We start from the raw sequence: 16360 nt of genomic DNA, 5'->3' as shown, positions 1-16360 counted from the left end.
GATTGACCATTTTACCTTTATTTTTATATTAACTAAGCCTTTTTTCTATTTATTTTTATTTTATTTTTTATCTCTCTCTCTCTTTGACCTACCGTCCTCCATTTGTCCAACTCTTCTTTATCTAACTTTCTCAAGTGTTCTATTTATTGTCTACTATTTATTTCACTTTTATCTTTTATTTTCTTCTATTTTTCCTATCCAACGAACATTGCAAAATCTTTTATCTTGATAAGGTACTAATGCATAACGATGAGAAAAACGATGACAATTTGGCGATAACTTTCTATCTCTGATCATTGATGGGGTTTATTTCTCTCAATCTCATTTCTCTCTGTATCAATCTCTCACTTTTGTGTATTATTCCGATCAAAACTTAGGTTTGAACCAAAATCCAAAGTTGAATATATGGGTTTTGTTAAAATTTAAAATTTGACATAAATGAAACCCTTTTAATTGAATTCAAGAAAACCCATGAGCAATTAATTTCAATTCAAATGAAACCCTTCTATTCAAAGTTGGGTTTGACTTTTTGTGGTGACAGTGATTGTACCCATTGTTGGTCATCTAGAAGTATTTTTTATTTTGTCCATAATTATAAAGGTAATTTAGATTTTTAATATAATTAACTGCTGTAAAGTAACAACTGGGGGGTATGTGATGAAAGGTGACTAACCAAAGGGAATTGTGCCATTTTAAAAAATGCATTAGTAGTCAGTGTAATTTAAACAAATCTTAATGGTGATTTGTGAAATTAAACCTTAAAATTTTGTTGGGAAAATTACTCATATACCCTTTGTGATTTGGGTATTTTTCCCCATGATTTACTTTTAGTCAAATTAGTCGGTGTACTTTTTGCTTAAATTGTGAGAACGTCATTTTATAACTAACAAGGTTTATTAAACTTAATATCTTTAATTAAAAAAAACAAATAAAAATAAATTAATAGAAAGTAAAGAATGTTCAAAACCCATGCGAGTTTCATAGGTGATATTTGGGTTAATTACATTAATAATCACTCAACTTTGTATTTTGTTACTATTTAATCACTGAACTTTAAAATGTTATTTATTAGTTAATGATATTTTAAATCTGTTACTACTTAATTTAATCACTTAATTTTAAAATATTAACTGTTAGTCATTAATATTTTAAAACTGTTTCTCATCCGTCATTCGTGACCTTAAAGTTCAGTGATTAACGAGTGACGGGTGAGAAACGATTTTGAAATATTAATGACTAACATGTAACATTTTAAAGTTCAGTGACTAAGCAGTAATAATTTTAAAATATTAGTGACTAACAGGTAACATTTCAAAGTTCAGTCATCAAATAGTAACAGAATGCAAAATTGAGTAATTATTGGTGTAATTAACCCGAGATATTTTAACAATTTAAGTATAAGAACTAATTTGCTAAAATAATTCATAAAAGGTATCAGAGTAACAGACCCCTAAATCACATGGATTGTATGAACAATTTACTCATTTTATATTTATACATATTTATTAAGAAATTAATAGGTAAATTTCATGCTATGCTCTTTAAGGTTTGGTTAAAAATAAATTGAGTTAACAATTTATTGCAAGAAAAAAAGCACACACATTGTTGATGAACCCACTTAAGTGGAACCGATCAAGGAATATATAAATGGATTATATTCTATGTATATATAAGAACACATATATTTAATTTTTTTTTTTATCTTCTACTATATAAACAAACACATTATCTTGGTGTTACCAAACTTCATGAATATTTTGTTTTTTTTTTAAATAATATATGAACAAGACTTAAAACTTACATCACATAAATATTATCTAAAAAACTTAGAATATTAAATTTAACTATTTAATTTACACGTGCATAACACGAACCACATCACTATATATATATATATAAAAGTTTTATATGTCTGTTAACGTAACAAAGGAGATGAGTACAATTAGAGCCGGCCCAACCAGTTTGGGGACTTTAGGCAAAAAAAAATTTTGAGGCTTTTTTAAAAATATTAATTTTTTATAAAAAAATAAATAACACATTTTAAAAAAAAATCATCATTTCATTAAATTAAAAAAAAAATAAAGTTCAATCCACTACAAAATTTGTTCATTTTTTATTTTAATCAATTACATAATTGATGTCATTTTTTTATTTATTAATTTTTTTAAAAAAATTAAAAACATCTTTTAATTTTACTAAATTTGTATTCAATATCAAATTCATACTATGGGTAAAAAAATATTATTGGTAGATCTACATTAATTCAATTATTACAATTATTAGTTATAAATTAGATGAGTAATTTAATTAAATATTAAAAATAATCTAATGATTTTTTTTTTAAATTTACATTAGACCCATGAAAAATGTATTATAAATTTATATTAGACTCCGTCTCAAATCATCTATGTTAAATAAAAATGGTTAAAGATACATGGTTGAAAAGTAATAAAAAAAAAAAAAAAAAAAACTAGTTTAGCTGTTAATCAATAATCACAACCCAACAATTAACAAATTAAAGTCAAAAAAATATCTAAACAAGAATACAAAAACCTGAAAAACAACATATATTATACACTAAAAAATAAAAGTTAAAAATAAAAAAAATCAAAGTTATCAAACACTGATATTATTGTTGCTATCTGCAGTTTGTCAAAGCGATGGAGCCTGAAGATTGAAGTTGAAGGCTTGAAGTGAGGGTACAAATCGTATTGTGAGTTTGTGAAAATTGAGTCTGAAGCCTAAACTTTGAAGCAAGCAAGCAAGTGCGAGAGAGAGAGAGGGGGGGCACTAAGAAGTGAGAAGAATAAGTGAACTAAAAAGTGAAGAGGAAGAACATGCAGTAAGCCAATGACCCAAATTGCAAAGAGAGAGAGAGAATAGGAAAAAATAGGTTTAATTGGGATTTTGAGAGAGGGGGGAAGAAAGGAAAGGAGAAATGAAAAGTGAATTTAATATGTGGGTTTAAGAATTGAAAACTGTGAATACACTACAAAATTGGACAGACAATTATACAAAATTGGACAGAGAGTATAGGAAAGAAATATAAAATTAGTATTTTGTATTTAATTTTTTAATAAAATATTTATTATTAAAAAGTAAAAATATATATAAAAATTATAAAATTTTAAAAATAGACCCTTTCACAATTGGGGCCTTAGGCAGCCGCCTACTTGGCCTTACAGTAGGGCCGGCACTGAGTACAATCATCCTACAACTTTTGAAAATGATAGACCCTATTATAAATTATTGTGTTTCTGGAAAAATAAATAATCACTTACTTATTTTTAAGCAGCTTTAATTGTTTTTAAAAGTAGTAGTTAATACTCTAAAAACAAGTTGTATATTAGAAAAAAGAAAAAAAAAGAAGAAGAAGCAAATTGGGTTTAACCAAATGCTACTTGATTTGCAAAACCTTGGCATTGACACCATGCATATACACATGAATATATGTTATATTTTCTCTCAGACCATGCTACTTGTATATCAAGAGTTACACCTTGAACAACACGAACGCAAATGACTAAAATATCTCTCACGGATTAACAAAGGTTTTAAATGTTGATGATATCTTAATCATGAACATTATCATGGAAGGCAATGCTTCCCAATAGAACTAAGAACAGTCCCGACACTGCTATCATCCAGTTTTTTTACTAGCAACCATGTTTGTTTGCTGGCCGGCCTCTCAGTTGATGTGATACCTTAACTAATTGTAAGAGGATAGGGTGGGGTCTGAATCTGATCTTCCCTTAGTTTTGCTATTTGGACTAGCTCTCTTGTTGTGCCCAAATGAACAAAACTTCAAACCAATACCAATATATGAAGGCACGGATTGAACATAAAGATGATTCAGAATTCAGCTATTGGTACTGTGTCAAGACTTATCTAGTTATTTTTATTTTTAATTTTTACAGATTGTATTATTTTGAAAAAGAATTACTTATTGCCTTTGTTTTCAAATTATGGTAAGTTATGGAGTACTTTAAGAACAAGTACCTGTAATGAAGGAGTGGTAACTGCTGCGGATAGCTTAATATAAATCTATACCCACATGATCAAGTATCATTGTGTTTTAAATGAATTAAAAAGATCTCTCTTTTTCTCTGCAATTCTTCCTTATTTTCTCTCAGTTTTTTCCTGCTTCTCCTTCGTTTCTCTCTCTGTTTCTTCCTCATGTCTGTTCTCCCCCATTTCTATCTCTATTTCTCTTACTCTTTCGATTATATCTTAGAAGTAAACCTAGTCAGGATCGGGTTCCTGACCTAATGCAACTACAAAATCTCGCAAAAAGGATTGATTGTTGTTTAGGATAAATGCTTGCAGCATGCTTAACATGTACAAGTTGGACGCAAAAGGGTGCTATCAGTGTCAGATAGACGAGGTACGGGTAAGAAACTTACCCAGGGGAAAAGGAACATTAGTTGGAACTAACTGCTAATAGCCTACAGGCTAAAAGGCAAAAGAGTGTTCTTAGTCCAGGGGACAGCACGCACCGTGTGGGCTAGCCTTGCATATGGCTTGACAGTGGTCGTTTGACATATCTGCTCCATATACACCAAACTCAAGCGTAGCACACATGCATTGCTTCATGTTCACAAAAAAAGCACCTATCAAAGTCAAAAGAGTGTTCCATCCATCTCAATCTTAGCTCAGAAAGGGCAAAAATAAATTAAGAAACAAAGATCATGCACGAGCAGTTCCTATAAACATCCAACATCTACTAATTCGACCCTATAGAGAGAATGTAAACAGGATGCCGTTTCATTTAACCCCAAATTTACCAAAATACATCTTTACCAAGTAAAGCTATATAAATTCTCGCTGTCAAAGTGCATCTTTCTTCTACACTACCCCAAAAGAAGTAGCTTTAATGGAACAATAGAAGTAAGGCACTAGACATTTTACACACTGCAACTAGAACTCGCCAAACATTCCTTACCAAGTTGATGCTCTTCCCTGATCTTTAGATGAAAAAAATGAAATAATTTGGGAAAATTTTTGTTTGACCCTAATATTACAAATGTTACATATATGAAATCAGAAATATCTGACCTCAGAAAATAGTACAACCCCTTGACAATCACCACCCCGGTATTGGCCTCCACCAAGAGAGTGGCCATTTACCTCTTGTACATAAAAACCTGAAGCCACAAAAATAAGCCAAAAGTTAAAATGACTGCAGATCAACTGCAATGAAGAAAAAAGCTCCCCCCGGAAGTCGAGATATTAAGAGCACCAACAAATTTCTCATGCAAGGAAAGATTTTTGAAAATCCAATAAAAAAAGATATAAAATCCAACTCTAATCTAACATGAAGAAGACGTTGAGAACCTGGCCAATGACTTCCAAATTGTAGTAGCTACATTTAAGGAGTATACATTAACTCACAAGCGGTGACTCAAACCAAATAAAGAATAAGGTTTACTGTTAATTTTCTGAAGGTCCAGGAACCACCTTTTTTTAACTATTGCCTCAATTTGGCTCCATATCCTATAGTTCATTACCAAGTTAACCTAAGACTAACCTTCACATCTCAAGAACTTAATTGTGATCATTGATTGGACTGGCAGTGCATTGCTTTAGAAAGTTAGCAGGGTTAGAGTTAAGACTATGTTGTTTTGGCTGTCAGTTTACTTTGACTGAATACATGCAGCTTATGTGCTGCAGAATGTAATGATGTTTTGTTTGCTAGTTTGTGGTTCTCCTTAAAATCAGAAAAAGTTAAAAGGAGATAGATTTGTGTAGTAGGTAAGATGTCTAATCCTACTTGTCTTGTAATTTACACATATATGAATAGAAGTTCAGCTCAGTTTTCAGAAAGCTTTTCTGCAAATCCTCCACCCCTTTCCTCCTCCTCAGTTTGTCATAACCAACAAATGGTATCAGAGCAACTTCTGATCTTTGAGGACCAGTGAGCAATAAAGAGAGAAAACCAGGAAAGCTTCCCCTCCAAAAAGACTCTTAAAACCCAGACTTTAAACCCTCATGGCTTCCAGCAGTTCTCCCTCTCTTTCACCCCCAGTTTTTAATGGCAAAAACTATCAGGTTTGGGCTGTCAAGATGAAAGCCTACCTTAAAGGCCTGGGTTTGTTGCAGTGGGTTGAAACTGATAGACAACCAACACCCATGAGAGCAAATCTGACCTTGAATCAAATCAGAATCCATGAAGAAGAATTAACAAAAGCTCCAAGAGCTTTGGCCTATATCCATGCTGCAGTTTCAGATTCAATCTCCACAAGGTACATGGCTTGTGAAATGGAAAAAGAGGCACAGGATAAGCTAAAGAGGAGTCTATGGGTAGTGATAGAACCTGGAAAATGCAGGTTCTGAATTTGAGGAAAGAATTTGAAGTCTTGAAGATGAAAGACAGTGAATACATCAAGGAGTATGTTGACAGGCTCATAACATTTGTCAACAGGATCAGGCTTCTTGGTTAGGAGTTAAGGGGGTGTTTGGCTTACCCTTTTTTCAATAGCTTTTAATCTATTTAACTTTTAAATTGTATAAAACTTAAAAGTTGGGTAACGTTTAAGCTGATAACATGTATGGATAAATGTGTTTTTAAGCTATCAATTAATAATTATGTGTTTGGTTTGAAAGAGCTGAAAAGCTATCAAAACTTGACAAAAAGAAGAAAATAGACATGTTATTGAATGATGTAAATAAAATTCATAAAATACTATTTTTTAATAAAAATGTTAAATATATATATGTATATACATTAAATATATATGTTATATATATATATATACAGTGAACGGAAGAGGCGACGGGGGCGACAGATGAAGGCAATGGAGGACGACAGTGATGCAGGTAGATGGAGGACGACAGACGACGACAATGGCAATGGCGACGACGACAGAGATGGGTCTGGCTAGAGGCGACGGCGACAACAGAGAAGGCAGAGGGATGAAGAAGGGTGTTGGTTGGAAATATGTATTTTGTTTGAGAGTAAATCAAACATTTCCTTGATTAGCGCAAAAAACTCCTAGGAGCTTATTTGGAAAAGCTGGGGGGTGCCAGCTTTTCTCAAACGCTATTGGAAGACCTTATAAGCTATATAGCGTTTAAGCTCTTAAATGTTGCTAAATGCATAAAAAAATAAGCTATGTAGTGTATAAGTTAATTCAGTAGGTTATAAGCGGTCAAACTAGTAAGCCAAACACCCTTTAACAGACGAGGTTTTTTTTTTTTTTTTTTTTTTTAAGTACCAGACAAGAGGGTTGTGGAAAAGGTTTTGTGAGCTTGCCTGAAAGATTTGAGTCCAAGATCTCTTCTGTTGAAGACCCGAAGGATTTATCTCAGATTTTCTTGTCAAAGCATGTTCATGCCTTTCAAGCCCAAGAACAAAGGAGATCAATTAGACAAGAAGACAGCAGCAAAGGGGCTTTTCTTGTAAGACAAAAAGGAAAAGCTTCTCAAAGTGGTGAGAAGAAGCAATGTGAAAAGAAGGATAAGGAAAAGAATGAAGGACCAGGGAGTAAAAGTGGTGGCAAAAGGAGATTTCCTCCATGCTCTCACTGCAAAAAGAAGAGTCATTCAGAGAATTTTTGTTGGTTTAGACCTTGTGTAGAATGCAGGTCATGTAAGCAGTTTGGTCATGTGGAAAGGGTATGCAAGAACAAAAATGATCAGCAAGGGCAGCAGGCACAAATAACAGAAAATCAGCAGCAGCAACAGCAGGATGAGCAGTTGTTTGTTGCCACATGCTATCCAACAAGCAGCTGCACTGAAACTTGGCTCATTGATAGTGGTTGCACAAGCCACATGACACCAGAATTGAGGTACTTCAGAGTGTTGGATCAGACATATAACTCAGAGGTGAAGATTGAGAATGGAGAACTTGTTGATGTCAAAGGCAAGGAAGTTGTTGCTGTTGAGACTTCAACAGGTATTAAATGCATATCTGATGTTTTGTTTGTGCCTAAGATAAGTCAAAGCTTACTAAGCGTGGGCCAAATGCTAGAGAAGAATTACTCTTTGCATTTCCAAAAATATGCCTTGCACCGTTGTTGATCATGCTAGTTGTGAGAGACAAGAGCTTTGCAATTAAGCCGAAAGAGACTAATTTGCATGCATATATACCACTGTTCTTGATAAGTCTAGTTTGGGGCACAAAAGGTTTGGCCACTTTAGTTATGCAGCACTCAAGCATTTGCATCACAAAGGCTAAACCCAAAGCCTGACTGCTATTTGTGATAACAAGAATGTGTGTCAAGTCTGACAATTTGGAAAGCAAAGCAAATTGCCATTTCCTATTAACAAGGCCTGGACAGCTGTTGAAAGGCTGCAGTTGATTCATACTGATGTATGTGTACCAATGAGGACAGTCTCATTGAGCAGAAGCAGGTATTTCATCTTGCATATAGATGATAATACCAGAATGTGTTGGGTTTATTTCTTGAAGCAGAAATCAGAGGTGGCTGGCGTGTTTCAAAAATTCAAGGCTTCGGTGGAAAAGCAAGCCAATTGCAGCATCAAAGTGATAAGAACAGATAACGGGACTGAATACACATCAGATAAGTTTGAAAAATTTTGTGTTGAAGCTAGAATTGGACACCAGTTGACCGTCACTTACACTCCTCAACAAAATGGAGTGAGTGAGAGGAAGAACAAAACTATTGGAAATGGCAAGGTGTTTGCTTTTTGAGAAGATGTTACTAAGAAATTATGGGCAGAAGCAGTTAACACAGCAGTGTATTTGCTAAACAGACTTCCAACCAAGGCTGTGAAGGATAAAACTCCATTTGAGGCTTGGGTATGGGGTTAAACCAGTTGTGGAGCATCTCAGGGTGTTTGGGAGCTTATGCTACTCTCATATACCAGATGTGAAAAGAGATAAGCTTGATATGAAGTTGGGATTTTTGTGGGATATAGCAGCACAGCAAAGGGATACAGGGTTTTCAATTTGGAAATTGAAAATTTACTAGTTAGCAGAAATGTGAAATTTGACGATAGTGCATTCTGGAACTGGGACAATAATGAAACTGAATTTGTTGAAATAATTCAACAAAGGAATAGTGTTGATCACGATCAAGTTGAAATTGAAGAGAGTTCAGATTCTGATTCTGAAATTCCAGTCAGAGGCACTAGACTCTTGACTGATATTTATGACAGATGTAATGTAGCAATGATGGAGCCTTCAAATTACATTGAGGCTTCAAAATCTAATTAATGGATGGCAGCAATGGAGGAGAAGCTGAATATAATTGAAAAAAATGAGACTTAGAGTTTGGTTGATAGACCAAAAGACAAGAAAGTAATTGGTGTAAATGGGTTTTCAAGACTAAGCTTCATCCAAATGGCTCTGTCAACAAACACGAAGCAAGATTGGTTGTCAAGGTTTATTCACAGCAATATGGAGTTGATTTTACTGACACATTTGCTCCAGTTGCAAGATATGACCCAATAAGGTTGTTGATAGCTATGGCAGCACAAAAGGGTTGGAAAATTTCCAATTTGATGTGAAATCAGCCTTCTTGAATGGATACTTGGAGGAAGAAATCTTTATTAAGCAATCAGAAGGCTTTGCAGTTAAGGGATGTGGAGACAAATTGTATCTACTGAGAAAGGCTTTGTATGGATTGAAGTAGGACCCCTAGAGCCTGGTATAGCAGAATTGATGATTATTTGAGGAGTCTTGGATTCAGTAGAAGTGTGAATGAGCATACTCTGTATGTGAAGCAGACTGGTGGTGATTTATTGGTGATTTCCCTATATGTTGGTGACTTGCTTGTGACAGGCAGCAGCTCAACTTTGGTAGAGAATTTCAACAAGGAAATGAAAAAAGTGTTTGAGATGACTGATCTAGGGGAGAGGTCATTCTTTCTTGGAATAGAGATTCACCAAACTCAGCATGGGATCTTTATATGCCAAAGAAAATATGCAAATGAAATTTTGAAGAAATTTGGCATGCAGAATTGCAAGTCTGTGAGAACTTCTTTGGTGCAAAATGGAAAGTTGTGCATGGAAGATGGAGCAAGCAAAGTGGATGGAGAAATTTACAGAAGCTTAATTGGTTGTTTGCTGTATTTAATGATGTTTGGTTTGCTAGTTTGTGGTTCTTAAAATCAGACAAACATAAAGGAGATAGATTTGTGTTGTAGGTAAGATGTCTAATCCTATTTGTCTTGGTTACATATATATGACTAGAAGTTCAGTTCAGTTTTCAGAGAGCTTTTCTGCAAAACCTCCATCATTTCCTTCTTCATAGTTTTTCATATCCAACAGTTAAGTCTCTGTTTGAAAATCCATACAATGTTCTTCATGCACACCCAAGCAAATGGTGTTGCAGAATCTGTAATTTGTTTGAAAACCTCACGTCCCCAACCAGTTCCCCAGTAAGATAAGGCAAAGCATTCCCCAGTCCTCTAGTTCTGATGCATATTGCAGCCTTACATTGATTCCACACCCTAGATATTTCACAACCTAAAAATATCTTGACAACTCAAGCTTGCTATAAGTCCTTACAGCTCTTCTATGAGGTCATATATTCTACACAACAAATGGTAACATAACCATTTCTTCCTACCTCAGCTAATATCTTTGAGTTGCTCACCTCATCATTGTAAAGCATTTAAGTTGAACAATAAAACTTCCCACCCTGGGTAATTAAATGGAAACTCAAGTAGATTAATGGGCATAGAGCATAAAGGCATGAAAAAATCGGATCTTGTCTATTATTTAAGCAAACAGTCAATTTGGCGTTACTTTGGGTGAAGCCTTGTATAAATTAACTGGATGGTGCATCAAGAAGTCATAAAATCACGGTCTTAAATTGAATCTTAGAATTAATTATTTCTTTTGGCTTAGAATTAAAATGCACCATCTGACCTCTTCTCACTCCCATCTTATAAGCATTGTTATAGTTTTGGACAACTCTGACCCCATCCATTCCCCATACTCAATGGGAACAAAATAGGGAAACTCACTAATTGAATAACCAATGTGATGCTGAAAAGGCCTCAAGTGAAGTTATATATCCTTACCATTTAATGAGGATAGAGCCTAAATTGCACCATAATAAAACAGCTCTCTCTCTCTCTCTCTTTTGTGGAGCAGGGGACACCAATTTATTAGTTAATATAACAACTTAAGAAATGGTGTAATAACTCAGCCCCCCTATCGTTGTAATACAAAAGCCATCGTCAGTGTAATTGTCATTGATAAAGAAATCAAAATACTTTAGAGACCAAATGAGAATTTATATAGACAAAGATTTGCAAATATAAATTTGTCTTCTGACAGCCAAAGGAAACTGAATGTCTACCTCAATCACACTGTATGATCTATATAACCAGGACCTCAATCCCGGAGGCCAAGTTCAAGCTCTAGTTCATCATCCTCTTCAAACAACTTTAACAGACGGGCATACTGCTCTTCACGTTTTTTCTTTTGCCACAATTTGAAGAGGCCAAATGATAAAAGCACAACTACCACAAGCACAAGGCATATGATAACTATTTTGGACCCAGTGCTAGTGTGGTGAGTAGCTTTCTTATCAGCCTTTGTCTTCTCTTTGGAACTTGATGAATCATCTGACAAGCCTGCAGTGATGAAATAATTGATGGCTGTAACAACAAATCTACTCAGATTAACAGTCATTATGTTTTCTATAAGGCCTTTAGTTGCAAGGATCATTTAGGATGTTAAGTACTGCTTAAACTGATATCCTAACATAGTTATTTTTCCACTGAGGGTATTCCTTTCTTTAGTTGCAAAGATCACCTCAGAACAGACATCTGTTTTAGGATGTTAAAATTCTGCTTAAACCAATACATTGAACATTATTACTTTTCCTCTGAGGGCATTCCTTTAGTTCCAAGCATCATCTTCAGGCAGGCATCTGTTTTAGGATTGTCAATACTGCATAAACTGATACCCTAAACACAGTACAAGTGAACATAACTCACCAAGATTATTCAAGCAAACAGAACCAGTGGAATCAATGTTATCACTTGTTATGCGATAACTCAAATCAAATAAACATTAACCAAAATTCAATTATTTTCTGAAAGTGAATGTTTGCAAGATTATTATATTGCATTTAACTTCGTCAGTAAAAGTGTTCTCACAATAAAGCGAAACTTTCACTACTTTGGAAGTAAATTCCAGAAATTATTGCCAGAAACACCATTCAACTATCATGGCTGATAACTTTCTCTTTTTGTTCTGATAAATATTATGGATGGGGGCATTAAATCATCATACTAACTAGTTACTTCTGTGGGAACACTGCCCTATTCATTCTGATAATTTAATGTCTTACATAAACAACTTAATTATATGGATACATGGTCAAAATGAGAATTTGGATTAGCATTATAAAATTCATTGTGTTATGTGCCAAACCTAAAGTGAGTACTTCATTGAAGAAATTCTTTGAAGACTATGAATTTACATATAGTTCACCCATGAATAAAATAAAGTTCAGCTTTATTTGTCAAAGGGAAACAATATAATTCACCCATTAATAAAAGAAAGTTCAGCTGTATTTATCAACAGAAAGCAAAAGGATGTATGAGAAAGAACATGATTGTAACCAAGGAGATGGCTTTAGATAAAAGCCCAGTGCAAAACAGAAATCCAGGTACTGACTCCAATAGATCTGATTTTGGTGACATGATAAGCACACTCTCTCAGATACAGAAGGAGAAGTAAAGGATCTTCTACCATGCAAATATCTTGTGCGGCTATTTGGCTTCTCAAAACCTTTTAATATTTGGGCACTAGGATACGTAACCAGAACTAAGATATAGCCATGTGGACATGCTGTGAACATTTAAAAATACTATACAATATATGTTATATGCTATGCTAACATAAGATCCTTTATTATTTATAAAAATCTAACTTAAGCCTTGTTATATTCATATAGGATACATACATAATATGGCACATATTACACATATTGTGGACCATCTGTTCATATTTTAGTATCTTTTCTTCTTGGGAGAATATAAGTGGAACAGCTTTGCAAAGACCTTTCTTGCTTAGAGAGAGATCACACGTAGAAATCCAACATAAATTTTGGGGCCAGGCAAAGCTGAGCTATTTCTAGGCAGCATGGGATTGGAATATAGAGGCCCATCCCATAGCTATCCTGCTGCCATCCATACTTGCAGTTTTAAAATACCAATTTAGTCAAAAGTCACCTTACATTTGACACAATAGCTGCTCAAAAAGTCTGCTGCAAGTTAAGAATGCATTTTGCAACTGACCATTTATTGTCGAACTCCAAAGAAAAGACATAGAATGCTAAAACCACGGTCTAACCCTAGCTCAAACTTTTTACTTTACGGCTGCAATACATTATATCACAATTCAAGCAACCAACCAGCCATATTGCGTGATGCAGGGGCATGCACCCCCAAAAACTGCAGTTACCAGGGGGAGGGGCACACCCACATATAAGGTGCCTGTTCGCAGGCTAAACAGCTGATGTGGGATGATTCTCGTCCTACATCAGACACTCCTACCCAGAAAGCTGTTGACTCGACAGCAGAATCCTCACGCCAAACTGTTTGGGTAGAGTGCCACGAGGCAAACCTTGCTCTGATACCACTTGACGCGGCCAGAAATAAAGGTTTCAAGCGAAGACCTTAGGGAAACAAAGAGAACTGGATTCCACCAGCAATTTAGGGTAAACTCGTAAGTTTACGTTGGAATAGATTTGCAGCAATCTCTTTGACACTCGAACTCACCAAGACACAACTAGAATCTCTCAAATCCTTACAGCAACAAGAAATAACAAAACACAAAAATAAAGGACACAAAATAGAAACAAGAACACAACAAGAATTATCCTGGTTCAGTCTTCTAAAGAAGATCTACATCCAGACTGCCAAGGCACTATTCTCCACAGCACTACATGCACTACAACTCTCCCACAGCCTTATATACAGAACTGTATAGAGTTTCCCTAACCCAAGGTTACAAAGATATTCTCTCTTTACTCTCGAGTTACCCTTGTGCATACTTCACTCTCTTTTTTATCACAAGACAGGAAATTAGAATAGAATTGAATACTAATGCCCCCTCACCCGACCCCTATTTATAAAGTATAGAGGCGGTAAAAATTAAAGACTTATCCGGTAGTTACAACCAACTAACCAGCCTATATCACTAACCAACCCTTCTAGAAACAAGCCTTCTAGAATAACACAAGTGATATACAAATGCAACTCACTGATATTACAACAGAAAACCCTCCCGATACTATCTTAAGCTAATCCAATACAAGTGATTACAACAGTTTATTGAAAAAAAAAAAAAAAAAAAACTGTCTCTCAAACAAGAGAAAAGTGTCTAAATAATTCCTAGCAATCAGCAATCCTAAACGCAATTCAAAAAAACCCTAAAACAGAAAAGACTAAAATAGACATCAGCTGTAATTATAAAATTAAATCAAATAAAACAGAAACTAATGGAAGCTAATGATGGTACTGCCCCTCATGGTCGCAATTTCATCGCCCATGGTAGATTCAATGGAAGAGGATAGCAGTCAACGATACGGAGACAGAGAAACCGTGCTCTAATACCAAATGATGCAGGGGCATGCACCCCCAAAAATTGTAGTTACCAAGAGGAGGGGCACACCCACATATAAGGAGCCTGTCTGCAGGCTAAACAGCTGATGTGGGACGATTCTCATCAGACACTCCTACCCAGAAAGCTGTTGACTTGACAACAGAATTCTCACGCTAATTGATCGACAAACTCCCCCAGTCAGCAGAATCCTCATGCCAAACCATTTGCGTAGAGTGCCACGAGGCAAACCTTGGTCTGATACCACTTGACGTAGCTAGAAGTAAAGGTTTCAAGCGAAGACCTTAGGGAAACAAAGAGAACTGGATTCCACCAGCAACTTAGGGTCATAAGTTTATTGAAAAACAAAAAAAAAACTCTCTCTCAAACAAGAGAAAAGTGTTTAAATACTTCCTAGCAATCAGCAATCCTAAACGCAATTGAAAAAAACCCTAAAACAGAAAAGACTAAAGTAGACATCATCTGTAATTATAAAATTAAATCAATTAAAACAGAAACTAATGGAAACTAACGACGGTTCTGCCCTCATGGTCGACCCTCCCTTTCTCGTTGCTAGGGTGTTGCTTCTTTTGGTCCAATTCTTCTTCTATTTGCTTCGTTAGTCGTCCTACATCACTGTGGCTCTTTTGTTGTCCCAAAAATATGAAATGGAAAACTAGAAAATTCCCAAACCGATAATTGGATATGTTTGGTTCGTAAAGGAAAACATCGTAAAACCTAAAAAAGAACTTCCAACTTCACGCAAACATTCTTCTATGACTGTAACCATTAAAAATCAACACATTTATATGGCATGATCAAAATAATCTTCACATCATTTCAAATTTTCCCTCTAAATTACCAGACACAGAATAGCATTGACATGGAACTCAAATGTGGAAAATGCGAGAGAAAAACGCATAAAAAGAATCAAATTCATTGACGGCCAAGAAAAAATGGAAATTCACATATGAATCGTCGATCTTGGAAAAAAAGGACTACATGATTATACGTTCGCCGAAACCAGAAGTTAAGATTCCGCAAGATCTGTATCGATTTGAAATCAACGCGAACTCCCTTCAGGAAAAACATTATAGAATTTTACATTCCCTATGTATATAGTGCTGATTACGGAAAGATCTGAAAGACAAACCTGCAAAGAATTGCAGAGAAATTGACACGAACAGTAGCAGGAAGCGGAACGATCTCCTTCTTGAGATCCCAATCATCTCTCTTTACCTCTCTCAAAGCTTCTCCCCCTTTCTGTCTATAGAAATGTGGGGCTTCTCTCTGCTGGAAGATTAAGCCACCGTCGTCCCCCTTTGTTTCAACTAATTTCGGTAGCGGCACCCTATTTTCTGTTTTTAACACTCCCACCCCCATTTTTCTCCATTTTCTTCCTTTTACTCCTCAACACAACATTGGACCTTTTTTGACTTATTCTTTTTATATAAAATTAATGACTCAATAGTTTCTTCCTCGTGTTAATTGCGCATAAATTAAAAAATAAAATATTTTAAATGATATATCATTTGACTATAATTTGTCATTGCAATAATTTAAATAAAAAATATTTGGTACGGTGATAATTTTTTTTTTTTAGTGTGAAAAACTTAAAAGATCTTGATCAATACACAATCTTTGCCCGGGACCATTTCATCATTCTAAAACCCATGACTTTGTTAGACAAAAAAGTAAGTCGTATGTTAAAATTTGAAACTTAACCCCTCGAATAAACATAAATTATAAACACATATACAGAGATAGAATCGGACCCACGATTTTGTTACAGCCCAAATTCACAAACATGTACAATAGATCATATGCACTA

At 34.9% G+C, this 16360-nt stretch overlaps 1 protein-coding gene across 2 annotated transcripts; it reads right to left on the bottom strand.

Annotated features, from left to right (window-relative positions):
* Positions 1-4737: 4737 nt before the first annotated feature.
* On the bottom strand, positions 4738-15835 carry LOC127810371 (uncharacterized). 2 transcript variants are annotated; one of them, XR_008025417.1, is made up of 3 exons: positions 15683-15835; positions 11273-11549; positions 4738-5144 (listed from the first exon to the last, which is right to left on the bottom strand). XR_008025417.1 is itself a non-coding variant. In XM_052349810.1 (2 exons), exons 1-2 carry the CDS (start codon positions 15756-15758, stop codon positions 11308-11310), a joined length of 318 nt encoding a protein of 105 aa, XP_052205770.1. In that variant the 5' UTR covers positions 15759-15835; the 3' UTR covers positions 11131-11307. The 2 variants fall into 2 exon arrangements, 1 of the variants encoding a protein (XP_052205770.1); XM_052349810.1 differs by lacking the exon at positions 4738-5144 and having other exon boundaries at positions 11131-11549.
* Positions 15836-16360: the final 525 nt, after the last annotated feature.

This window comes from Diospyros lotus, chromosome 9 (genome assembly GCF_014633365.1).
Source record: "Diospyros lotus cultivar Yz01 chromosome 9, ASM1463336v1, whole genome shotgun sequence".
Classification (NCBI taxonomy): domain Eukaryota; kingdom Viridiplantae; phylum Streptophyta; class Magnoliopsida; order Ericales; family Ebenaceae; genus Diospyros; species Diospyros lotus.
This window is presented reverse-complemented; position numbering and strand designations above follow the sequence as displayed.

Excerpts from the sequence above, each read along its gene's own strand:
- LOC127810371 (XM_052349810.1), bottom strand. The coding sequence starts at position 15,758 with ATGATTGGGATCTCAAGAAGGAGATCGTTCCGCTTCCTGCTACTGTTC. Across the intron at positions 11,550-15,682 it reads TTCTCTGCAATTCTTTGCAG|GCTTGTCAGATGATTCATCA; the intron begins GTTTGTCTTTCA and ends TCATCACTGCAG.